Consider the following 26,178-nt stretch of genomic DNA (forward strand, 5'->3'; position numbering starts at 1 on the left):
ATTGCCCTATAGGCCTAAATTGCTGTTTTATATAATAATAGATAACGGATTTAGAAGTCCTAGAGATTTGCAAGATGTCCAGCTTGGTGAGCTGGAGTCAAAGCTAAAGTTGAACATGGGTGAGAGGGAAAGATTAAAACTGTTCCTTGAGAAAAAGAAAGCTGAATCTTCTTCACGCTCAGGTATTGGTTCATGATCTACATAGCTGTGTAAGGTATACGTATATACTATACGTGTGGCGATCCCCTCATGCATTTAACATTCATTGTGCCAGTCACAAATACATGTTTTTTGTATTACTTAATTGCAGGCTACTGCATATAATTATTTGTTAATAATCGCACATCAACTAATAGGCGCATACTGGTTAGCAAACCAAGAGCCTCTGTGTCAATAGAAGGCTGCATGGTTCTCTGCAGTTCGAATTCTCTGCCTAACAACTGGCCCCAACACTTTTTAATAGAATTTAACTATTTCAGTATAGTTATGTTACTGCTGATATGACTATAGACCTCGCAGACAACGATCGAGCCAGCTAATGAAGATTTGAAAATTTATGGGCGTTGTTAATCTCTATAAGCTCATCCGGATAATAGATGCATAGAGGCCTGTTCTTTCCCCTAATAGGCGCATGCGCAGATTATTTGGTATGTTTGTGCATATACCATTGTAGAGCTATAGACTATAGTCCATGTAATGTGAATAATGTTCCACTGTATGTATCTATATACTTATACTGTGGTGAAATTGTAATAATTATGCGTATTACAAACAGACCCTGTAGCCTCACAATGTCACAAAAGATCATTGCGAACGTATAATGAAACCTCACCAAAAGTGGATGATGTCGCTTTGCAAGGTACGAGTCAGTCAAGAACTATTTTTCCAAATATTGTGCATTTTGAGGTTAGATTTAATGTACAGGCCCTTAATTTCCCTGCATGTGTGCTTGATTGCCAAATTAAGTTCATTTTACTATTATGAACCAGAACCCCACATGAAGGAGTGGCCTACAGCAACTGCAGCACAGTTGAATCAAGAGTGCTCCGATGAAGCTCTTCGCCAGTTGTCTACTCACATTGTTGGATATGGAGAATACAAGCACATGCTGGGCCTCAGTGATGCTGAAATAAACGAGATTGATACAGACCCGAGAAACTTCTATAGTTCCCATAACAAATTTTATGCTGCTCTACTCAAGTGGAAGAATAATAGTATTGATTTCGACAACCCATCAAAATCGACAGCCACTTACAGTCAATTTGTAGAAATTGCTAAGGAGGTCAAGGACGGAAAGGCAATTCGTAAAATTCATAAGGCTTGCATCAAGCATACACTATCAAGTAAGAAATTTACCTATGAGATATCATAATTATTACAGCCATGCATGTACATACGCGTATATATTCATGCGTGCAGTTTACGCTTTCTCAATTATAGACGTGACTCTACAAGAGAAATTCCTCAAAATGAATTCATCTCTCCGTCCTGATGAGGACATTCTCCAATCCTTTGCTGCCATCATTGGCTCTCGATGGCAGTATTTTGCTTCTCCCCTCTCCCTCACTTCTGAAGACATTGTGAGCATCAAGAGAGAGACAAGAGGAGCAGAGCCGACCAGACAAGCACTTGTCATGTTGCGGAAGTGGGCAGCCAGGGAGACGGCAACTTATGGTCAGTTGAGAGACAGACTTTGTACACTCTCAGTGTTTCATATCGGAGAACGTTAATATCATGCATCACAGCACAAATAAATGTGTAGCTACGTTAAATTGTTGTTATTATTATAGCTAGCTGTCATAATTATATATGTCACTGTATTTGTGTCACTGAACTTTTAGAACTCGTGCCTTTCCACTTAATTATACTCACTGCACTTTCAATTTTCTACTATCATGCAATACTGTAACACCACGCCATTCAAAAATATTGGTGTTACCTTAACTAATTAATGCTGTCCAATATTTTAGTTAATGTTTCTCTCAAGAATTTTTAGTACTTAGTTCAAAGTTATCACCATTTCTGCACGTTATTTATATTTATATATAGACCAGTGTATGGACAGTATCTATGTATAATTTTTTCAGTATTTGCAAGACAAGACAGGAAATACATACCACAAGTATTTTAATGGTATCATAAGGATGACATCACAAAAACATTGTTTTATCATAAATTATATAATTATTGATGCCTTACTCATATTTAATGTCATGCATGCAATTTTAATAAATGCAATTTAGCTGGCGAATTTTAATGTCTGATTTTAGTTCGGCTAATTATGAAATCAGTATCTCATAACAATCATAAAATTAAAACATACGATTTTGTAGAATAACAATTTTCAATCTTGTAAATTAATTTTCATCAATGCTGTAGTCGCGGAAATGGCTGATGACACCAGTCATGTGATACTCCCCTATACACTGCTGCAAGATGTGGGGGTGTAGATGAGGTCAGAGAGCTGTTGAGGCAATATGAAGTGGACGCCAGAAACGGTGTATCGATTTCAAACATTATAATGATGAAGGCTTCTCTATATTGTTTGTAGCTGCATCACTTGGTCTCAAAGACTTGATTAGTAGGTTAGTCACAGAGAAGAAAGCAGACCTGAATATTAAGGGCTTGTCTGTTCTCCACTGTGCCTGCTTTGGAATACATATACTATACTTGTGGAAAGTCTTATTTCAGAACATGCATGTTATTGACCTTTCTGTGAAAGACAAATATGGGCACTCAGTTTTGCATTATGCTGTAATAAAAGGGGTTCCATATACATGCACTGGTGGCCGTTTAATGGACAAACTGATCATGGAATATGACCTCAATCCCGCAGATAAAGATAACGATGGTAACACAGCTCTACATATTGCAGCCATGAAAGGACACGTAGAAACAGTTAGACACCTGATCAGTAAGCACAGTGCTGATATTTACACCATTAATAATAACTCCATTGATGCTAGCTGCACTGAATGGTCGTGCCCATGTTTTGGATGCGTTCGTCAAAGAATTCAACAGCAGTTGTCATGTACGAAGTTACAACGGCTGTACTCTTCTTCACCACGCATGCGAGGGTGGCCATACAAAAATGATGGACACACTGGTAATGGAATATGACCTTAATCCTGAAGATAGAGATGGTAAAGGAAATACACATCTACATATTGCAGCCATGAAAGGACATGTTGAAGCAGTGAGACACCTGATCAGTAAGCACAGCACTGATATTCACACCACTAATAATAAGAAAAATATTTCATTGATGCTAGCTGTACTTAGTGGTCATGCCCATGTTTTGGATGCCTTAGTCAAAGAATTCAACAGCAGTTGTCATGTTCGAAGTTACAGTGATCGTACTCTTCTTCACCAAGCATGTGACCGTGGCCATATAAAACTTATAGACAAACTGGTAATGGAATATGGCCTCAGTTCCGAAGATAGAAATTGTAAAGGAAACACACCTCTACATATTGCAGCTTCGAAAGGACATGTTGAAACAGTGAAACACCTGATCAGAAATCACAAAGTTGAAACCAATATCACTAACAATAAGAACTCTACCCCATTGTGTTTAGCAGCTAAAGGTGGGCACCAGGTTGTGCTTCATGCTCTGATTGAAGAGTTCCATTGCAGTCCACATATAAGAGGCTACAATGGTCAAACTCTGCTTCATTATGCTTGCAAATATGGCCATATAGAAACATTAAACAATTATTTAGAAATAAAATATAAAGTGGATCCAACAATCAGAGACAACGATGGGAACACACCTCTTCATATTTTGTGTCGTACATGGTATACTGAAGAAGGGAAGCTCAGAACAGTGCTTTGCGAATACCATTGCTGGACAGTGTTTAAAGTTAATAATGATGGAAACACACCTCTTCACACAGCAGCTAAATATGGGCAAGTTCATTGTGCACGCTTACTATTGCAGAAATGCTATGCTCCCTTTTTTGTGCGAAATAAGCATAAATAGACTGCCCTTGACGTAGCTAAAGCTCAGAAAAGTCAGAAAATCGTTACCATTTTTAAAAATGATCATTCTGAAATCCAGTCAATCTACCGGCAACTAGACAAACTTGCTAAACAAGAGTTTGGTGGTGTAAAGAACCTCACCAGAATATTTGTTGTAGGTCATTCAGGTGCAGGGAAGTCCACGCTTGTTGAAATTATTAGCTATGTTATTTCATTTAAGCAACAATAATGCTACACTGCACTTTTAATTTGCATACTGCCCTGCAAATGCAATGCACCATGCATGCCAACTTCATCAAATCGCACTTTTGCACCATAAAAATCGCATAATTTTGTTAGCCTATACTAGTTTCTTTTATTGTCAATTTTTACTGTCAATGCTTCCCCCAAGTAACTTTGGTACAGTAACTGTGCAGCTATATAGGTATAGCGATGTACAAACATTCTGTACAGCTCCAACATTGATGATTTGCAAAGTGTTGCTCTCGCTCTGTCGTAAACAAGGAACCTCTATAATCAGAGTTTGATTCGTTAGCAGTAGTTGAAGAAGTTTGATGAGGACGATCCTCTCCAAACTAAATACAGTTGCCACTATTTTCAGTTATTGAGTTGTTGAATAAGATTTGTAAGTGCGAACTAAGTACCTCCAATCAGACATAAGGAACTTACTTAGAATTATCATCCCCTATTGAACTTTCCACGGAGACTTACTATTAGAAGTATCATCCCCCATCGAACTTTCCCCGGAGACAAGCTCTCTTTCCTGAGATTGTTGAAATACGTTCCAGCTTGCAAAGTAAGTGCTTCCTTATCTCTCACATAGAAATTACACTGCTGTCCGAAAAGAGTTACATCAACATTCACATTAATGCTAAAGCAGACCTCAACAAACTCATCGATTAACTTAAGCTCAGTGTAGGCATTATTTCAGAATCACTACTGGAGAGAGTACTGCCAGAGTACATCACAAAGGAAAGTCTACTTAAGCTGCATTACTGTCAAGAAATTGAGAATGTGTACGTACATGGAAGAGTCTTTCTCAACTCACTTCAGTACGAACAGAAAGTGCCACTAACGAAAATATTTTCCCTGTTCTATAACTATGTGATCTCAAGCTCGAGGAAATTCAATGGCCTAAATCCGTAAAATTACTTTGAGATGGTATGCTAAATGTGATGGTGACAGATTAGACTTCTTCCCAACACAATTTCTTTATGTGCTTATCGTTCATCTCTCTCACAACTTTGCTGCATTAAAACGAAGCATGCCAACAAAGTCCGCTACAGCTTCCGATTTTTTGATTGTGGATGTATACAGTAACACTGCCAATCCTCGCTGTTATGTCTGGTCAACTGGTCGATCTTGCATTGGCTTATGAAAAACGGAGTCAAGGTAATATTTTGTCGATATGCTCAAAGATGCTGATAGTAAAGAACTGATTGTATTAAAGGATCGAGTGACATCCAAAATGAAGTACCAAAACTCTGTAACTATTTATTCAAAGGTAGTTGAAGCAAAAATGAAGTTCTATGCTGGCTGTACCTTCTTGATCTGAGCAATATCTTTTAAAAAAATGCAGAAATGCACCTAAATATTCTCATATAGATCTCATTGATAAAACATTAGCAGAAGGCACTGAGCGAGTCATGGATAAAGAAGGACGATGCTTCTCCTCTCCGATAAAAGATTGGATCAGCCCAACAAGACGGACCATATCTTACTGGAGTAAGTTTCACACACAAACACACACACACACACACACACATGCAAACATATCTTTAATATTGTCACATGCGAGACGTGTCGTTTATACAAATTTGTTAATCTTCCTTGGTGAAATTGCTAAGAAAAGAGTATTTTGACCGTGGTTGTCTCAGAAACTCTCCTGGAAAATGTTGGTTGATGCTCTCAGTCAACCTTCAATTGGATTGTCCCAGAAAGAAAAGCAAGTCTCACAAGAACACAGTAAGTACCTCATTCATTTATTATGTGCTGTTTACGATTTCAAAATTGCTATTATAGACGTAACTCTACAAGAGAAATCCTCGAAGGCAATTTGTCCGTCCTGGCAAGGACTTTCTCCAATCATTTGCTGCCATCATTGGCTCTCGATGGCAGTGTCTTGCTTCTCCCCTCTCCCTCACTTCTAAAGACATTGTGAGCATCAAGAGAGAGACAAAAGGAGCAGAGCTGATCAAACAAGTACTCGTCATACTGCAGAAGTGCATGGGAAACCAGACAGACGGCAACTTATGATCAGTTTATATATCTGCGAACTTTAGTATCAGGACAAGTAAATGTACCTGTATAGCTACGTTCGATTGCACCTGTATAACTATTGTTATACGTCACCATGTTTGTGTCTTAGAACTTCAGAATTTATATGGTATTACCTTGTCAATTAAATTATAATTATTTTCAATACACCATACATGCATGCATAGCTATTTATATACCGCAATTATTTATAGTATCATTTGGTTACCTCAATTCTTATCAGTCATTGTTTTTCCCCAACCAATTTTTGTACTAGATCTAGCTATATAAAGCTATATATAATATAGTTTTCCTATGTCATGACCATGTAGCAATTACGGAAATTCCTTAACATAATGGTCGCAACCATTTGCCGCAGTCTTGTTTCCTGAGGATGTCTGGTTTCAGTTGGGAAGGGGAAACCATGCATGCAAATACCTCTCAACCATGCTGCTAATTATAATAATTCATGGCTGAATATTACGTTTATACTGTTATCACTAAAACTTGACGTACATGCATTGATCGCAAATGCGTGTATTTAACGCTCAAACATGGTCCTATTTTTTATACTGTATACATAAAAATTATAATAAGTGTTCGAAGGCCGGGTCATTTTGCATGCATACATCTAGGAACATACAACCTATACACTTGTTTAATACATACTACTATTGGTACCTATATAATTATGCACTTGACAGGCTCAGCACACCTTTGTTGGAGTTGTTGGTGTTTCTTCGCAACCATGCATATAGCTTCTCACCAGAGGAGGCTGTAACCACTTGACCTTGCAGACTACTTTTAGTGTCTGTAAGCTTTTCTGTCGGAGATACAAGTCTCGAGGCCAGCTGTGCGTTGACCTCGAGAACAAGCCCCCGATGGTATCAAAGCTTTACACAAGAGCACTGTATCTCTACTTCTGAGTAAAATGGCGAAAATAAAAGATGACCCCTCCCTGCAAAATACCGTTTTAAGGTTACATACACTAAAAACTACTGCAAGAGAAGTTTGGAGAAATCCAATTAGTGACCTTAATTAGCTACGGTCAAGTGGTTCCAGCCTCCTCTGAGAGGTCTGGGATCGAGGCTAAGATAAATGCATCCATTTCCTGTTCTATTTCCTTTTACATTTCAACATCCTGGTTTTGCACGAGCCCCTCCCACTCCAGTTAGATTTACTTGTATCAAGGGCGTATACGCCCTTGCTTGTATGTACTCGGAAAACAAGCTTTTGAACAAGCAATCAAGCAAACAAACTGCAAGATTACTAAAGTTTGACCCATCGTAAGGACTAGAGAAAAAGTGGTGCAAGGTAAACCCTTATTACAGCTTAATTGTTTTATGATCATTATAATAGCTCTCATTTTAAGTATTAAAAGGCTCACCTTTGGCCAGACACAAGCTTCTCTGTTTGAGTGTAAAACATGTAGCTACATCCCTGGCAAAATTTCTTACTAATCTTCTATAAAATTAATTTTAGTCTAAGAGAATATTAAAGTGTGGCAATTATAGTACAACCAGTAGGTTGTACATAGGATTGACAGTGCAGTTGTGTGTGTGTTTCAATTATTGCACACATTTTGATAGTGCTATAGGCAAATGTAAAACTAAAATATAAGAACACAGATAACAATGAGAGGGATAGCAAAAAGCTTCCGTTGGATAAAGGCTATAGTTGCGTTTAATGCAAAAAGGGGCGTGTGCACTAAAATATGGATTATGGTCTATTTTAGAGCTGCTTATATATATAATATGCAGAGTAAGTGATCTCTAAAGGGGGTGTCAGTGTATTACTCACTGGTCTGTTTTCAGGTCCTTCTTTTCGATAACATGATTAAGACAGAGAAAAATACTTGCGTTCCACTTTCTACCTTATAATTATAACCTGTGTCTTGGAGCACTTTATACTATATACAGTAAGAGCAGGTATATGGAAACTTTTATAGACTCTTGCAAATGTTTTACCCAGTAGTGTTAATTGCGTGGGCATGATGCAGGATTTCTCTTGTACGCTCCAGTCGTCTACAAGAAAACTATAAAAGCAGATATCGAAAGGGAAGCATACAGTATGTACGTTCTTGAGCGTAACTAGCCTCAAACCAGAGGGTGTGACATCACACACTGCATTTGCCTAGCATCACGTGAGGCGTTGTCTATCCCTCTCTTAAGAATAAGTGTGATTATATTTTTGTGCTTAGTTATACCGAGGCACGTGGGTGGGTGTAGGGTTTGTCTGTCTGTCTGTTTGTGATTTCTGAGCCTGCTCACCTGGATGCCATAGCACTGAGTTTACAGCATGGATAGCCTTCACACAACAAGTTATTAGTTTTAAGATTTTGATGTTAGTTAAAGCTTCGTTGTCGAATAAAAGCGAGCAAAAGCTAAGAAGCTTGAACTTGCTCATTGGCCATAATTATTATAGAACTCTCTATATATGCCCGGCTTTAATTCGAGGCACTGATTACAGCCACGTGGATACAAATTATTTGTTTTCATGGGAAGAGATCCCATGCAGTCTTCTTTGCTGGCAATACTGCATGTGAGCCTACTCCGGTCCTCGCTGTATTTCAGCCTTGTGTCCTACTTTTAACACTCCATGCAGGCCTGCTCTGCTGTGATCCAAATAACATACGGTCCAGGACTCCCAGAGTGCATGTCAGGTACTTTATTTGTATAATATTTTAGCTGCTGACTCTGATGTGATCCTATAGTCCTATAGCTATAGTGTATGTCTGACCATGCACCACTATACGTCTGTTTTCAAGGCCTTGTCATACAGTTCAAATATAGAGTAGATAGTTTGCCGCTCATGTTCATGTACGTACCGTAACATTACATGTTTGTTTATGAGACGTAAAACAGCCGAGGGTTAGCACTTCAGTGCTCTAGTATATTAGCTTACAGACATCTCGTTGCACAAATAGCATGTGTTAGCTAGTACACGTAGGCTGCATACATTGTCATGTGTTTGTTTATCAAGTTGATACCTGTGTATGACATCATACATGTGCACAACCTGTATAATGATATTCATGTCAATGAAATTCATTTACAGCCCATAATTATAGAGTAAGTCGCCAGGAATTAAGAATTATTGAGGGATAAGAATTAGAAACACAATACACAAACAAAAAAGGATATTGATGGGCACACACTAACAGGTGGATATAGTTATAGGCCTGTTAACTAGCGAAAACTTAGAAGAGCCATAATTGGCTGTGTACAAGCTAATCTCAAAGCTCTGTAATCACAAGATAAGCAGCTAGAATAACACTACTTACTAAGCTGCTGATATTCTTTATGGTGTTGCTGCCATAAAACTATAGGTTATAAGGAGCTCCAACCCCAATCAAGAGCTAGATGTAAAGTTATTAATTATGCCTCGAGGCGTAGCCGCAGGAGGAGTACGATGTGTATGTGTGTGTGTGTATTCCAGCTGCATGTAACTGCTCAACGGTTGCAATGCGACGAACACTACAGTTTCTATAGGGTTCTAGCCACGTTCTCTTGGATTTTGATTTGTGGATATGCAAACTAAAACTTTGTTGTTCTCCATGTAGTGAATGCTGTTGCAGTCTCTTCAGAATCTTTCGTAGCATCATCTGTTCGCACAAAGCTTCTATTCAACTTATGAGTTAGCCTTGTAACTAAAGCGCTATAGCTCTTTGTTAGCTACAATAGTCTAAAAAGAGCTGTAATGCTGTACTGAGTGCATGCAGGTATAGATAGACCTTGAAATAATTATAAGTAGAGCTAGCTATTTAGCTAGCTCTACATTCTATCCTTCAGGCTTGTCATCAAGGCCAGGGGGGTGCTCAAGCCCCTAAAGCTCCCCACTGAATCCGCCACTGACGGTTACACCCTTTTTCTGCGCATGCACATTCCACAATTTCTTCTTCTTTTCATGAGGTCCAGGACTGAGAAGCTGTACTAAACTGTTCTGATAGTGTCTATAGAAATATACCTCCAATACGAGGCTTTTGATAGCATAGAATGACACGTGTGACTGGTAAAGGGTGATACAATCTAAATGATCTATAACATGAATGATACATAACATGAATCAACGGGTATAACAAAGGGATAATAATAGTGATTGTTCTAATAGTTTCATATCAGAAGCCATGAAACACTACAATGCTACCATGTAGATACACAACTATTTTTCTGAACACCTTTTGTAATTAATTGACAGGAAATGCAGCAAAAATACTAAAAGCATGTATACGCACATGTTCATGTAGTTGGAGGTAAATAACGAACAGTTTATTGGAAGCAGTTAGTGACAGTTAATTAAATTTGAGGAATCAGGCCCTCTTTCGTTGCAAGGGTAATGTCAGCATTACGTAGGGATCCATGATATTATCCCACGGATGCACATGCATAATTGATGATCAAACAGCAGCGAAGAATAGCTTGCATCTTAGCCAACTGATCACTATTCTTTCTTTCCAGGCGAGCATGTCTGCTAATATTTTGTAAACGGTGGTGGCCTCTTGCCCCAGTCCGCCTGTGGTTGAGAAGATGAGGGGGGTGAAAACTCTTTACTCAATGTGTCTCTGACGCTTTTTTTTCATCCTCATGTTTCTTGTAGGCAGTTTTTGATGGTTCTGGAGCTGTTGCTGCATGGCGCATTTGGGTGGAAAACCCTCACATCAAAAATATGCGTCTTGAGCAGCAGACCATAACCCTCTCGCATGGATGTCTAGACGGGCATTTTCAGTGGTAATGGCTGAGCGATGGGATAAAGATTCTCCGCTTAGGGGTTGTAGTTGGGGTTCTGTGGCAAACTTTGGTAAGAAATGAAGTTGTCAGGTCATGTAGCTCATTATGCCTTATTATTGGGAAGCCGCCCTTTCAGCAAATCATTGCATTGTTTACTGAGAAGGCTGAGCCACAATTGCACCATGGTTGCACTTAGTTGGGGTCGATGGCAGTGGCGAAGACAGAGTGCATCTCTGAATTCCCTTTGTGGAGGGAAAAACCGTGGTCATCGATTGGTAGAACTGAAAGCCACGATGAGGCACTTTTTTCTTTAGCCAGGTCAAAATGGCGTTTTGACTGCGGAGACAGTTGGTCGTAAGCTTGTTGGCCTTGAAGTAGAATGCCTTAAAGATGCTTTGATTTGATTTCAATCACTTTGGAGGTGTCCAGTGGCTTGTTTTGATCTTGAGCGATGATGTCGGCCACTAGTGGGGATGTGATTTTATAGACGCCTCATTTGCATATGCCATAGCCAAAGGGTCACTCTGTGTTGTACCTTCAGAAGAGGTGATCTCCTCATCGCCACAGATAATACATCTGATTGGAGCCCTGTACGTATTTAAGATGATCTGGTGCAGAGGTGGAAGATTGATTTAATGTTGTGAATCGCCGCTTGCCTATTATTGTATTGAAGGCAGGGGCGTAGGCAGGAATTTGAGGAAGGGGGGGGCTGTGCTGAAAGGGTGTGAAGCACCTGGTTTCTGGCGCTTTGTGCGGAGCGCCGAAAATTTTCGGTTACCGGAAACCACACCTCCTAATTAATGACTCATTTCCGGGAATAGTTGTTGTACCAGGCGTGTCTGGTTGTACTTAACTTGTAATGATTTATGATGTTACAATTTTGTTGTACTTGTAATATGACAATAATTATATGCTAATATTTACAGTGCTAACTACATGTACAATGTATATGATAATGTAGCTGATCAGTTATTTTACTGGCTCTTCATCAGTACTCACTCAGGCTCTTCATCAGTACTCACTCAGGCTGGCAGTACTAGAGCTTGGCAAACTGGCACTAGAGTTTGGCAAGTGGCACTAGATCTTGGCAAGTTGGCACTAGATCTTGGCCTTGACTCACGCTTGAGAAATAATGTTTCTGTGACATAGTTGCTGCTCTCAATCAACCTCTGTGGTAGATTATTGATCAGTTGCATTGCGCATGTGCAAGAAATAGTTTATAGCTTTAATTTAATTAATTATAGCTTCAATTAATTAAATGGTGCATGCTAAATTAAAGAAGTTAGCTAGCTAGCTAGCTTAGTTACACTGAAGAATCAAAGTTACTAGTATAGTATAGAGCTAGCTCTTGGACATGCTGTTTGTCTGCCACTAATCTATATACCAGTAATTCCCAGGCTGAAGACAGTCATCAGAGAAGGTGGGGCTCTTAGTGTGGTTTTTGCAGAGGAAGGGGGGGCTCCAGTCCCCAAAGCCCTGCCCCTCCCTACGCCCCTGGAAGGCGTTAGATTGGCAGGGCCTCTTAAACCTCTTTGTCGGCAAAGGCACAACGCAATGTATGAATGGCAGCCTCGCAGCCCCCTTTCTGGCCAGTACATACTTGAAGTGGGCCAGCTGCGTCTTTTACATCTTCGCGAAAGAGACTTAGGACAGCTTTAGCTATAATTCGTTAGGACCTCACCCACTCCGATTAGTCATATCCCCGGACATTTGTCCAATGGAATTAAGCAACATACAACAAAGGCATTGAGGTCATTGAGGTCATTGGAGTGAAGGTTGGCGGTACAGATCCTCTGGCCAGGCATGGTATAGGTCATGAGAGGTGTAGTTGAAAGGGGAGCACAGTCTCCTCCAGGCATAAGCATCCAGGCCGACGAGTCCGGTGGCCACCCTGGGTGTGTAGAGTGGCACATTTTATGCATTCTGCATCAGTTAAAGATGATAGCGTTGATTGATTATTTGATTTGGTAACAGAGCTAGACTCTGGGCAAGCAGGCTTGCAAGGGGGGTGGTCCAGTTGTTTGATTGTGATGATGTTGTCAAGGCCTAGAACACCAACTGACTGGTCTCTAGAGAGGTAGTTTAAGGCATTCCGAATATTCCCTTGAGCCATCAGTGATATGGAGATACGGCTATCCACATCGCATTCATATTGGGTGCCTTTTGAGATTTCATGATATGCACCTTGCCTTCATCTAAGAGGGGTTGTATCAGAGTAATTGCTTTCATACTGACTCGTTCTAGACACGATCCATCTCCAAATGCCTAAAATAGATGGGCATCTCCTTAACAAACGCCGTACCGGCAAAGCCGAAGGGGACTAGGAAGAGATTGTCCAATGGATTACTTCCTCATAGCTGGAGTTGATGGAATCGTACATATCTTGACTAGAGTGCTCACCCCAACAGAAATTAAGTGGTTGTTGACCGGGAAGAGGTGCAGATATCTCATCAGCATTGTTTTTTTGGGATGAACGTGGTGATAATTCAAGGTAAACCATTTTTAGCAGTATTAGATGATACCAGGGTCGGTGAGATGGTGGAATGGTCAATGGTTGCAGTTTTGGAAGTAGGTAGGGGCGAGGAGGTTGAGATTGTGGTTGAATTTGAAGTTGAAGTCGAAGCATTATTGGCAAGGCAGAGGGTGTTAGGTGCATATGCACAGTCACCATGTTTAAGCCAGGGAGACAATACATGATCGCTAGTTCAGTATGCAGCTAACAATGGAGTGCTGAGCTCAACTGGATGTTTAAGTAAGCTTTAATACATGTAGTGGAGTCAGGCAGGGGGGGTGCTCAAGCACCCAAAACACCTCCCCTGCCTACGCCCCTGCTTTTAGCTAACAAATAGGAACAATCATGTCATAATAGTACCAAACTACTGTTTGTCCTAGCACTTTAGTGCAAGTCTTATTCTGAATAGAAATGTTGTGCGCACAGATAATGCTATACGAACGATTCTGAAGAGACGTACTGCAACAACCTTCACTGTAAGTAAAACTAGCTATATAACTCGAGAAAGAAGCTTTAGGTTGTAAATCCACGAATCAAATATCCAAGAGAACGTGGCTATAAGCCTATATATCCTACTAATAGTTTTCGTCGCATTGCAACCATTGAGCAGTTACAGTTGTAATACACAGTCAGTACACATACACAGTCAGCAAGTTAATGGTCCTCTTGCCAGCTACACCTCGAGGCGATTAGCGTGTTGCCTATAATAAAGCGAGCATGCTAGTGAGGTGTTATGCGTGCACATTTTCCAAAAGCGGGGTTAGGGGGTGGCCCCAGTTCCAATGGTGTACCAGTAACCTTATTATAGAAAGCTAATCAAGGTACTTAAAAGAATTTATGCGGCACATAATATAATGTACTGTCTCTGGCTCAAGAAGAATGCCTTTTTGACTTTTACTGCTAAAAGGGACTGAGCAATTTGAAGTTGGCTATCGTCCAAGGTGCCTCATTTTGATATAACATCACATTCAGCTAGAATTTCCCTTAGATCAAGTTTTATTTTAGTGATCACAGTTCTGACAGGAAGCGATTTGGTTTTCGCTGGTTATAGACCCAAAGCATAATTTATATATGTGTATATAGCTACTTAATTGTTAGTGTGTACAACTACAAATCTTAATTGCTGTGTTAATTACTTGCAACTTTAGCTGACTTCATGTTTGGTGACTTACTCCGTATTGAGATGATTATTATCCATATTGATCTGTAAATTTATCAATGTGTAGTCACAGAAATGGCTGATGACAGCCAGTCATGTGATACTCTCCTGCACAATGCTGCAAGCCGTGGGGACTTAGATGAGCTCAGAGAGTTGTTGAAAATAAAGAAATATGAAGTAGACGTCAGAAACTCACACAACCGAACATCTCTTCATCTCGCATGTGCTAATGGTCATCTCGATACGGTTTGGACGCTAGCCAATGACTTTGGTGCTGACATAGGAGCTATTGATAATGGTGGTAATACACCATTGCTTTTTGCTGCTAAGAACAAACATGTACAAATAATTATCATGTTGCTTCTATTATCAATGTGTAGTAGACACCTCTTCAACGGAGACTACATGCCCTGTTCCTTTAGCCGCAGTCAGATGGATTCTCATCATGTTAAACTCTTTGAGGATGTCCTCTTCGAGTATTACAATGATTCTGAAGCAGTGGAGAAAACTATGCGTCTGATAAGTAACTTCTTTGTTGATTATATTCAATTCAAGGATTATAAAGATGATGGCTTTATTGCATTGTTTGTAGCTGCATCACTCGGTCTCAAAGACTTGATTAATCGACTAGTTACACAGAATAAAGTAGACCTGAATATTAGGGGATTCCATGGCTTGTCTGTTCTCCACTGTGCCTGTTTTGGAGGACACATCCTGCTCATGGAGAGTCTTATTTCAGAGCATCTTATGGACCTTTCTGTTAAGGATACACAAGGGAACTCAGTTTTGCATTACGCAACTTTAAAGGGGACTCCCTATGAATGCTATGATGGTGACATAGAACTGATCGATAAACTGGTTATGAAGTATGGCCTCGATCCCACAGGTAGAAATGATGAAGGAGCTACACCTCTACATATTGCAGCTATGTACGGACATGGTGAAACAGTGAGACACCTGATTAGCAAGCACAGTGCTAATGTTGATTGCACTAATAATCAGAACAATACTCCATTGATGCTAGCTGTGTTTAATGGTTGTGTGCATGTTTTGGATATGCTAATCAAAGAATTCAACAGCAGTTGTCATGTCCGAGGTTACAATGGTTATACTCTCCTTTACTATGCATGCAATGGTGGTCATAGAGAAATGATAGACAAATTAGTGCTTGAATATGGCCTCAATCCCGCAGATAAAGATAATGATGGTAACACACCTCTACATATTGCAGCCACCTTTAAAGGACGTGTTGAAACAGTGAGACACCTGATTAGCAAGCACAGTGCTGATGTTGATTGCACTAATAATCAGAACAATACTCCATTGATGCTAGCTGTGCTTAATGGTTGTGTGCATGTTTTAGATATGCTAATCAAAGAATTTAACAGCAGTTGTCATGTCCGAGGTTACAATGGTTATACTCTCCTTCACCAAGCATGCAATGGTGGTCATATAGAACTGATAGACAAATTAGTGCTTGAATATGGCCTCAATCCCGCAGATAAAGATAATGATGGTAACACACCTCTACATATTGCAGCCTCCATTAAAGGACGTGTTGAAACAGTGAGACACCTGATTAGCAAGCACAGTGCTGATGTTGATTGCACTAATAATCAGAACAATACTCCATTGATGCTAGCTATGTTTAATGGTTGTGTGCATGTTTTGGATATGCTAATCAAAGAATTCAACAGCAGTTGTCATGTCCGAGGTTACAATGGTTATACTCTCCTTCACTATGCATGCAATGGTGGTCATATAGAAATGATAGACAAATTAGTGTTTGAATATGGCCTCAATCCCGCAGATAAAGATAATGATGGTAACACACTTCTACATATTGCAGCCTCCTTTAAAGGACATGTTGAAACAGTGAGACACCTGATTAGCAAGCACAGTGCTGATGTTGATTGCACTAATAATCAGAACAATACTCCATTGATGCAAGCTGTGTTTAATGGTTGTGTGCATGTTTTGGATATGCTAATCAAAGAATTCAACAGCAGTTGTCATGTCCGAGGTTACAATGGTTATACTCTCCTTCACTATGCATGCAATGGTGGACATATAGAAATGATAGACAAATTAGTGCTTGAATATGGCCTCAATCCCGCAGATAAAGATAATGATGGTAACACACCTCTACATATTGCAGCCTCCATTAAAGGACGTGTTGAAACAGTGAGATACCTGATTAGCAAGCACAGTGCTGATGTTGATTGCACTAATAATCAGAACAATACTCCATTGATGCTAGCTATGTTTAATGGTTGTGTGCATGTTTTGGATATGCTAATCAAAGAATTCAACAGCAGTTGTCATGTCCGAGATGACGATGGTTATACTCTCCTTCACCAAGCATGCCGTTGTGGTCATATAGAACTGATAGACAAATTAGTGCTTGAATATGGCCTCAATCCCGCAGATAAAGATAATGATGGTAACACACCTCTACATATTGCAGCCACCTTTAAAGGACGTGTTGAAACAGTGAGACACCTGATTAGCAAGCACAGTGCTGATGTTGATTGCACTAATAATCAGAACAATACTCCATTGATGCTAGCTGTGCTTAATGGTTGTGTGCATGTTTTAGATATGCTAATCAAAGAATTTAACAGCAGTTGTCATGTCCGAGGTTACAATGGTTATACTCTCCTTCACCAAGCATGCAATGGTGGTCATATAGAACTGATAGACAAATTAGTGCTTGAATATGGCCTCAATCCCGCAGATAAAGATAATGATGGTAACACACCTCTACATATTGCAGCCTCCATTAAAGGACGTGTTGAAACAGTGAGACACCTGATTAGCAAGCACAGTGCTGATGTTGATTGCACTAATAATCAGAACAATACTCCATTGATGCTAGCTATGTTTAATGGTTGTGTGCATGTTTTGGATATGCTAATCAAAGAATTCAACAGCAGTTGTCATGTCCAAGGTTACAATGGTTATACTCTCCTTCACTATGCATGCAATGGTGGTCATATAGAAATGATAGACAAATTAGTGTTTGAATATGGCCTCAATCCCGCAGATAAAGATAATGATGGTAACACACTTCTACATATTGCAGCCTCCTTTAAAGGACATGTTGAAACAGTGAGACACCTGATTAGCAAGCACAGTGCTGATGTTGATTGCACTAATAATCAGAACAATACTCCATTGATGCAAGCTGTGTTTAATGGTTGTGTGCATGTTTTGGATATGCTAATCAAAGAATTCAACAGCAGTTGTCATGTCCGAGGTTACAATGGTTATACTCTCCTTCACTATGCATGCAATGGTGGACATATAGAAATGATAGACAAATTAGTGCTTGAATATGGCCTCAATCCCGCAGATAAAGATAATGATGGTAACACACCTCTACATATTGCAGCCTCCATTAAAGGACGTGTTGAAACAGTGAGATACCTGATTAGCAAGCACAGTGCTGATGTTGATTGCACTAATAATCAGAACAATACTCCATTGATGCTAGCTATGTTTAATGGTTGTGTGCATGTTTTGGATATGCTAATCAAAGAATTCAACAGCAGTTGTCATGTCCGAGATGACGATGGTTATACTCTCCTTCACCAAGCATGCCGTTGTGGTCATATAGAACTGATAGACAAATTAGTGCTTGAATATGGCCTCAATCCCGCAGATAAAGATAATGATGGTAACACACCTCTACATATTGCAGCCTCCATTAAAGGACGTGTTGAAACAGTGAGACACCTGATTAGCAAGCACAGTGCTGATGTTGATTGCACTAATAATCAGAACAATACTCCATTGATGCTAGCTGTGTTTAATGGTTGTGTGCATGTTTTGGATATGCTAATCAAAGAATTCAACAGCAGTTGTCATGTCCGAGGTTACAATGGTTATACTCTCCTTCACTATGCATGCAATGGTGGTCATATAGAAATGATAGACAAATTAGTGCTTGAATATGGCCTCAATCCCGCAGATAAAGATAATGATGGTAATACACTTCTACATATTGCAGCCTCCTTTAAAGGACATGTTGAAACAGTGAGACACCTGATTAGCAAGCACAGTGCTGATGTTGATTGCACTAATAATCAGAACAATACTCCATTGATGCAAGCTGTGTTTAATGGTTGTGTGCATGTTTTGGATATGCTAATCAAAGAATTCAACAGCAGTTGTCATGTCCGAGGTTACAATGGTTATACTCTCCTTCACTATGCATGCAATGGTGGACATATAGAAATGATAGACAAATTAGTGCTTGAATATGGCCTCAATCCCGCAGATAAAGATAATGATGGTAACACACCTCTACATATTGCAGCCTCCATTAAAGGACGTGTTGAAACAGTGAGACACCTGATTAGCAAGCACAGTGCTGATGTTGATTGCACTAATAATCAGAACAATACTCCATTGATGCTAGCTGTGTTTAATGGTTGTGTGCATGTTTTGGATATGCTAATCAAAGAATTCAACAGCAGTTGTCATGTCCGAGGTTACAATGGTTATACTCTCCTTCACTATGCATGCAATGGTGGACATATAGAAATGATAGACAAATTAGTGCTTGAATATGGCCTCAATCCCGCAGATAAAGATAATGATGGTAACACACCTCTACATATTGCAGCCTCCATTAAAGGATGTGTTGAAACAGTGAGACACCTGATTAGCAAGCACAGTGCTGATGTTGATTGCACTAATAATCAGAACAATACTCCATTGATGCTAGCTATGTTTAATGGTTGTGTGCATGTTTTGGATATGCTAATCAAAGAATTCAACAGCAGTTGTCATGTTCGAGATGACGATGGTTATACTCTCCTTCACCAAGCATGCCGTTGTGGTCATATAGAACTGATAGACAAATTAGTGCTTGAATATGGCCTCAATCCCGCAGATAAAGATAATGATGGTAACACACCTCTACATATTGCAGCCTCCATTAAAGGACGTGTTGAAACAGTGAGACACCTGATTAGCAAGCACAGTGCTGATGTTGCTTGCACTAATAATCAGAACAATACTCCATTGATGCTAGCTGTGTTTAATGGTTGTGTGCATGTTTTGGATATGCTAATCAAAGAATTCAACAGCAATTGTCATGTCCGAGGTTACAATGGTTATATTCTCCTTCACTATGCATGCAATGGTGGTCATATAGAAATGATAGACAAATTAGTGTTTGAATATGGCCTCAATCCCGCAGATAAAGATAATGATGGTAACACACTTCTACATATTGCAGCCTCCTTTAAAGGACATGTTGAAACAGTGAGACACCTGATTAGCAAGCACAGTGCTGATGTTGATTGCACTAATAATCAGAACAATACTCCATTGATGCAAGCTGTGTTTAATGGTTGTGTGCATGTTTTGGATATGCTAATCAAAGAATTCAACAGCAGTTGTCATGTCCGAGGTTACAATGGTTATACTCTCCTTCACTATGCATGCAATGGTGGTCATATAGAAATGATAGACAAATTAGTGCTTGAATATGGCCTCAATCCCGCAGATAAAGATAAGGATGGTAACACACCTCTACATATTGCAGCCTCCATTAAAGGACGTGTTGAAACAGTGAGACACCTGATTAGCAAGCACAGTGCTGATGTTGATTGCACTAATAATCAGAACAATACTCCATTGATGCTAGCTATGTTTAATGGTTGTGTGCATGTTTTGGATATGCTAATCAAAGAATTCAACAGCAGTTGTCATGTCCGAGATGACGATGGTTATACTCTCCTTCACCAAGCATGCCGTTGTGGTCATATAGAACTGATAGACAAATTAGTGCTTGAATATGGCCTCAATCCCGCAGATAAAGATAATGATGGTAACACACCTCTACATATTGCAGCCTCCATTAAAGGACGTGTTGAAACAGTGAGACACCTGATTAGCAAGCACAGTGCTGATATTGATTGCACTAATAATCAAAACAGTACACCATCGATGCTAGCTGTGCCGAACAAACAGGTAACTGTTTTGAATGTGTTAGTCAAAGAATTCAACAGCAATTGTCATGTCCGAGATCGCTATGGTCAAACTCTCCTTCACCAAGTATGCGGCGATGGTGGCCACATTGAAATGATAGACAAACTGGTGATGGAATGTGGCCTCAATCTCGAAGATAGGGACGGTAAAGGAAACACACCTCTACATATTGCAGCCTGGGCAGGACATGTTGAAACAGTGAGACACCTGATCAATAAGCACAGTGCTGATACTGATTGCACTAATAATGAGAATGATACACCATTGATGGTGGCTTGGTTGATGGGTCATAGTCATGTTTTGGATGTATTAGTCAGAGAATTCAACAGCAGTTGTCACATCCGAAGTTATACTCTCCTTCACTGTGCATGCGAGCGTGGCCATATAAAACTGATAGACAAACTAGTAAATAAATATGGCCTCAATTTCAGAGACAGAAGAGATAATGATGGAAATACATCTCTACATATTGCAGCCTTGTTCGGACATGTTGAAGCAGTGAGACACCTGATTAGTAAACACAGTATTGATATCGATTGCTCCAATAACCAGAACGTTACTCCGTTGATGCTGGCTGTGCTCAATGGTCACATACATGTTTTTGATGAATTAGTCAAAGAATTTAACAGCTGTTGTCATGTCCAAGATTGCAACGGTCAAACTCTCCTTCACTATGCATGTGATGGTGGTCATATAGAACTAATAGACAAACTGGTATTGGAATATGGCCTCAGTCTCAGAGTTAGAGATGATAATGGAGACACACCTCTACATTTTGCAGCCGTTAAAGGACATTTTGAAACAGTAGAACACCTGATCAGTAAGTACAATGTTTATACTGATGTCACCAATAATAGCAATAACACTCCATTGATGCTAGCTGCACTGAAAGATCATGACAATGTTTTGGATGTGCTAGTCAAAGAATTTAACCGAAGTCGTCACGTCAGAGGTTATACTCTTCTTCACTCTGCTTGCGATTGTGGCTATATAAAACTGATAGAAAAACTTGTGATAGTATATGGCCTTGATCTTGGTGATAGGAATAATGATGGAAACACACCTCTACATATTGGAGCCAAGAAAGGACATGTTGAAACAGTGAGACACTTGATTACTCAGCACAAAGTTGAAACCAATATCACTAACAATGTTAACTCTACCCCATTGTGTTTAGCTGCTCAAAGTGGTCATGAGATTGTGATACATGCTCTGATTAAAGAGTTCAATTGCAGCCCACATGTCAGAGGCTGCAATGGTCAAACTCTACTTCATTACGCTTGCCAGAATGGTCACGTGAAACTGTTGAATAAATTGTTAGTCAAGTATAAGGTAGAACCATCAATTAGAGATAATGATGGAAACACACCTCTGCATATTTTGTGTCGTACTCTGCACACTGAAGAAGAGAGGCTAAGAACAATGCTTTGCAAGTATCAGTACTGGACAGTGTTTCAAGTGAATAATGATGGCAACACACCTCTTCACACAGCAACTCTCTCTGAACAAGCTCATTGTGCACGCTTACTACTGCAGAAATACAATGCTCCACTTTTTGTGCGAAACAAAGATGGGAAGACCGCCCTTGATCTAGCTAAAGCTCAGAGAAGCCATGAAATTGTTAAAATTTTCAAAAATCATAATTCTGAGATGCAGTTAACATATCGGCAACTAGATAAACTCGCTAAACAAGAGTTTGGTGATGAAAAAAACCTCACCAGAATATTTGTTGTAGGTCATCCAGGTGCAGGGAAATCCACGCTTGTTGAAACTATCAAAACAGAAGGTTTGATTAGCTACTTCAGCACATCCACTGTTGCCCCTCACACTGCAGGTATTGTTCCAAGTACTTATGACAGTAATGCTTATGGAAGAATGATACTCTATGATTTTGCTGGTGATTCCGAGTACTATTCCTCACATGCTGCAATTATGGAGTCAATCAACACATCAAAAGGAAGTAATATATATTTGATAGTTTGTGATTTGAGTAAAGGCGAAGAAGCTGCTGTCACTAAATACAGCTACTGGCTTTCATTTCTATCATACAATATTAAGCAATTCTCAAACACAATTATCCTTCCAGTGGGAAGCCATGCTGATGTAATTAACAAAACCTCAGTTAAACAAGCGTTATGTATGCTTGACAGTGTATCCAAAAAATTCTGTAGCAGCTCCAAGATTGATGATTTACACATCGAACAAAGTGTTGCTCTTGATTGTCGTAAACGAGGAGCTGTAGTGAATGATATAAAAGAACTAACAAAGAGATTCTCCAATTTAGTATCCCTTTCCCCAGAGACAAGCACACTCTTGGGATTGTTGAAGAAAGACTTTGAACACGTTTCAGCTTGCAAAATAAGCCTCCTTATCTCTCACATAGAAGATACTGGAATTCCGCTGCCACTAAATTCTTCATCGCTATACCTTCTCATAAGAGAGTTGGATGATTTGGGTCTGCTAATGGTAATAGAGAGAGAAGGGGACTCCATTGAGAACCACATAATCATTCTCAAGATATCAACATTCACATCAGATTTGCACAAAAAACTCTTTTCAGAGCCTGCTAGAACTGACCTCACCAAGCATATTGATCAACTCAAGTTTAGCGTAGGTATTATTCCAGAATCACTACTGGAGAAAGTACTGCCAGAGTACATCACAAAAGAAAGTTTACTTAAGCTGCAATACTGTCAAGAAATTGAGAATTTGAACGTGGAAGAGGACCACACTCTTTCTCAACTCACTTCAGAACCAGTAACAACAGATGGTGCCACTAAAGAGAAGTCTCATTTATTTTTCCCTGCTCTATGTGATCTCAAGCTTGTGGACATTCAATGGCCTAAATCTGAAGGTGATAAGATTACTTTGGGATGGTATGCTAAATGTGATGGTGACAGATTTGATTTCTTCCCAACACGATTTCTCCATGTGCTTATTGTTAACCTCTCTCACAACTTTGCATTAAAGCAAAACTTGCCCACAAGACACAGACTCTCCACTGCACCTTCCAATTCTTTGATTGCTGAGGTACATGCTGCCAATCCTAGCTGTTGCGTCTGGTCGACTGGTTTGCATTGGCTTATGAAGAATGGAGTGGAAGTATTTGTCGATATGCCTAAAGACGCTGATAGTAAAGAACTGATTGTACTAGCAAGAAGTGACGTCAGAAATCAAGCCAAGTGTTCTGAAACTCTGGAACTAGTTATTCAAAAGGTAGTAGAAGCAAAAATGGAGTTCTGTGCTGGTATAGTGCCTTCTGTTTACCTTCTTGATCCAAGCAATCTCAAGGATGAACCTTTTACGAATGCTATAAATTCACCTAAATACGCTCTCAGAGATATCGAAGAAGCACTAGCAGAAGGCACTGAGGAAGTTGCCGATAAAGACAGACATTGCTTCTCCACTCCAATCAAAGAATGGATTAGCCCAACAAGATGGGCCATATCTTACTGGAGTAAGTTTCACACACACATATATACCCACATACTTAATTTATTTGTTTGTTATTGTACTACAGATCTGTTTTTTCCAATGGATACCTTCTTGGTTCATTCTGCTTTGCAAGAAGTAACCGGTGCTCAATGGAAACTGCTAGGAATTAGTCTTCCAATTCCCTGGAACAAATTAGAGGACATTGAGAATAATGACTCATCATACCCTGGTGACATTGCTAAGAAAGAAGAAGTAATTCGACTGTGGATGTCTCAAGAACCCACCTGGATAGTGTTGGTAGAGGCTCTCAGTCAATCTACATATGGATGGTCACAGAATTCAAGTCAAATCTCACAAGAGCACAGTAAGTGCCTCACAATCATTAGCTATATTGCCCTGCTTATTCATGCGTGCATTATATAGATGTGCCTCTACAAAAGAAAATTCTTGAAAACGATTCATCCCTCCGTCCTGACAAGGAATTTCTCCAATCGTTTGCTGCCATCATTGGCTCTCGATGGCAGTGTCTTGCTTCTCCCCTCTCCCTCACTTCTGAAGACATTGTGAGCATCAAGAGAGAGACAAGAGGATCAGAGCCAATCAGACAAGCACTCGTCATGCTACAGAAGTGGGCAACCAGGGAGACGGCAACTTATGGTCAGTTGAGAGAGAGGCTCCGTACACTCTCAGTGTTTCATATCTGAGAACTTTAGTATCATGCATCACGCCACATCCCTACTTTAATGCACCTATACTGTAGATACATTTTTTGTGTCACTGAACTTGCCATTAGCAATACTAGCTACGTTCTAGTCTACTGCAATTTAATTTCTGTACTGCCTTGCAATACACTATATACAACCTTCAAAAAATCGCATAATTTTGCTAGCCCTTTACTAGTTTCTTAATGTTGTCAATTCTCTTATTAGTCAAAATTAATGCTTCCCCCGAGTAATTTTTGTTTATGTTGAACAAAAGTTTGTTACAGCACTCCAAGATTGATGATTTACAAATCGTTGTTCTTAATTGATGTTATAGCGCGAGCTAGGAACTGTGTAGTTAAGAACTTACTAAGAATTACCTCGGACTTTCCCCGGAGACAAACTCTCCTGGAAAAAAACTTTGAACATGTTCCAGCTTGCAAAGTTAAGCCACCTCCGTTCTCTCACATAGAAACTGGAATTCCATTGCCTATAAATTTTTCATCACTATAATTATATATAGTTATATACACTCTATTAAGAGAATTACAGTCTATAGTATCAACTCATATTTACTACAGCTGACGTGTGTTATTCTCGGAGTGCTACGGTTTGACTTTGAATAGAGAGAGCTAGAAGGGGACTCCATTGATATAATGATTATCAAGATCTCAACATTCACATCAGATGTACAATAAACTGTTTTCAGATTCTGCTAGAGCGGACCTCACCATGCTCGCAGGCACATCGATTAACTCAAACTCATAATCAGTGCAGGCATTATTACGGTGGCCCTGAGCGTTACTATTAGTTCACCTTAGCTACTTGATACTTCGCCTACCTTAGCTACTGGGTAGTTCGCCTACCTTAGCTACTGGGTAGTTCTACTTGATAGTTCGCCTACCTTAGCTACTGGGTAGTTCACCTACCTTAGCTACTGGGTAGTTCTACTTGATAGTTCGCCTACCTTAGCTACTGGGTAGTTCACCTACCTTAGCTACTGGGTAGTTCTACTTGATAGTTCGCCTACCTTAGCTACTGGGTAGTTCTACTTGATAGTTCGCCTACCTTAGCTACTGGGTAGTTCACCTACCTTAGCTACTGGGTAGTTCTACTTGATAGTTCGCCTACCTTAGCTACTTGATAGTTCACCTACCTTCGCTGCTTGATAGTTCACCTACCTTAGCTACTTCGCAATTGACCTTTGAACTGCATGTTAATTCTATTTAATGCTGCTGTAGCCGTACTGTACATAGCGACTAGAGATCAATAATGAGAGCTACATAGCACGTATACAGGTACTGAGGATTATCTAACAGCAATGCAAGACTAGAGTACCACACCAGAACCATTGTATAGTACAGAATTCTTGTGCTGCAATGGGATTAGGAGATATAAACGTGA

General features: G+C 39.8%; 2 protein-coding genes across 3 annotated transcripts in view; both read left to right on the forward strand.

The window, feature by feature from the left end:
• Nucleotides 1-26,178, forward strand: part of LOC135344751 (uncharacterized) — a 57,415-nt gene that overhangs the window by 19,864 nt on the left and 11,373 nt on the right. Inside the window, exons 8-11 of one of the 2 annotated variants that reach the window (XM_064542011.1) lie at nt 42-182; nt 776-859; nt 990-1,343; nt 1,441-2,102. In XM_064542011.1, the coding sequence (XP_064398081.1) occupies nt 42-182; nt 776-859; nt 990-1,343; nt 1,441-1,730 (869 nt within the window). In that variant the 3' untranslated portion in view covers nt 1,731-2,102. Of the gene's footprint in view, nt 1-41; nt 183-775; nt 860-989; nt 1,344-1,440; nt 2,103-26,178 lie in introns of those variants that run through there. The other variant, XM_064542010.1, reaches the window with a different exon arrangement.
• Nucleotides 20,155-25,062, forward strand: LOC135344752 (uncharacterized). Its single transcript, XM_064542012.1, has 3 exons — nt 20,155-24,095; nt 24,159-24,437; nt 24,497-25,062. Exons 1-3 carry the CDS (start codon nt 20,288-20,290, stop codon nt 24,775-24,777), a joined length of 4,368 nt encoding a protein of 1,455 aa, XP_064398082.1. The 5' UTR covers nt 20,155-20,287; the 3' UTR covers nt 24,778-25,062.

Source organism: Halichondria panicea, chromosome 12 (genome assembly GCF_963675165.1).
Source record: "Halichondria panicea chromosome 12, odHalPani1.1, whole genome shotgun sequence".
NCBI lineage: Eukaryota > Metazoa > Porifera > Demospongiae > Suberitida > Halichondriidae > Halichondria > Halichondria panicea.

Bases quoted from the DNA above. Each gene is read 5' to 3' on its own strand.
- LOC135344752 (XM_064542012.1), top strand. From the start codon at position 20,288: ATGCTAGCTATGTTTAATGGTTGTGTGCATGTTTTGGATATGCTAATC. The intron at 24,096-24,158 runs GTAAGTTTCACA...ATTGTACTACAG, and splicing joins ATGGGCCATATCTTACTGGA to ATCTGTTTTTTCCAATGGAT. The intron at 24,438-24,496 runs GTAAGTGCCTCA...TGCATTATATAG, and splicing joins TCAAATCTCACAAGAGCACA to ATGTGCCTCTACAAAAGAAA.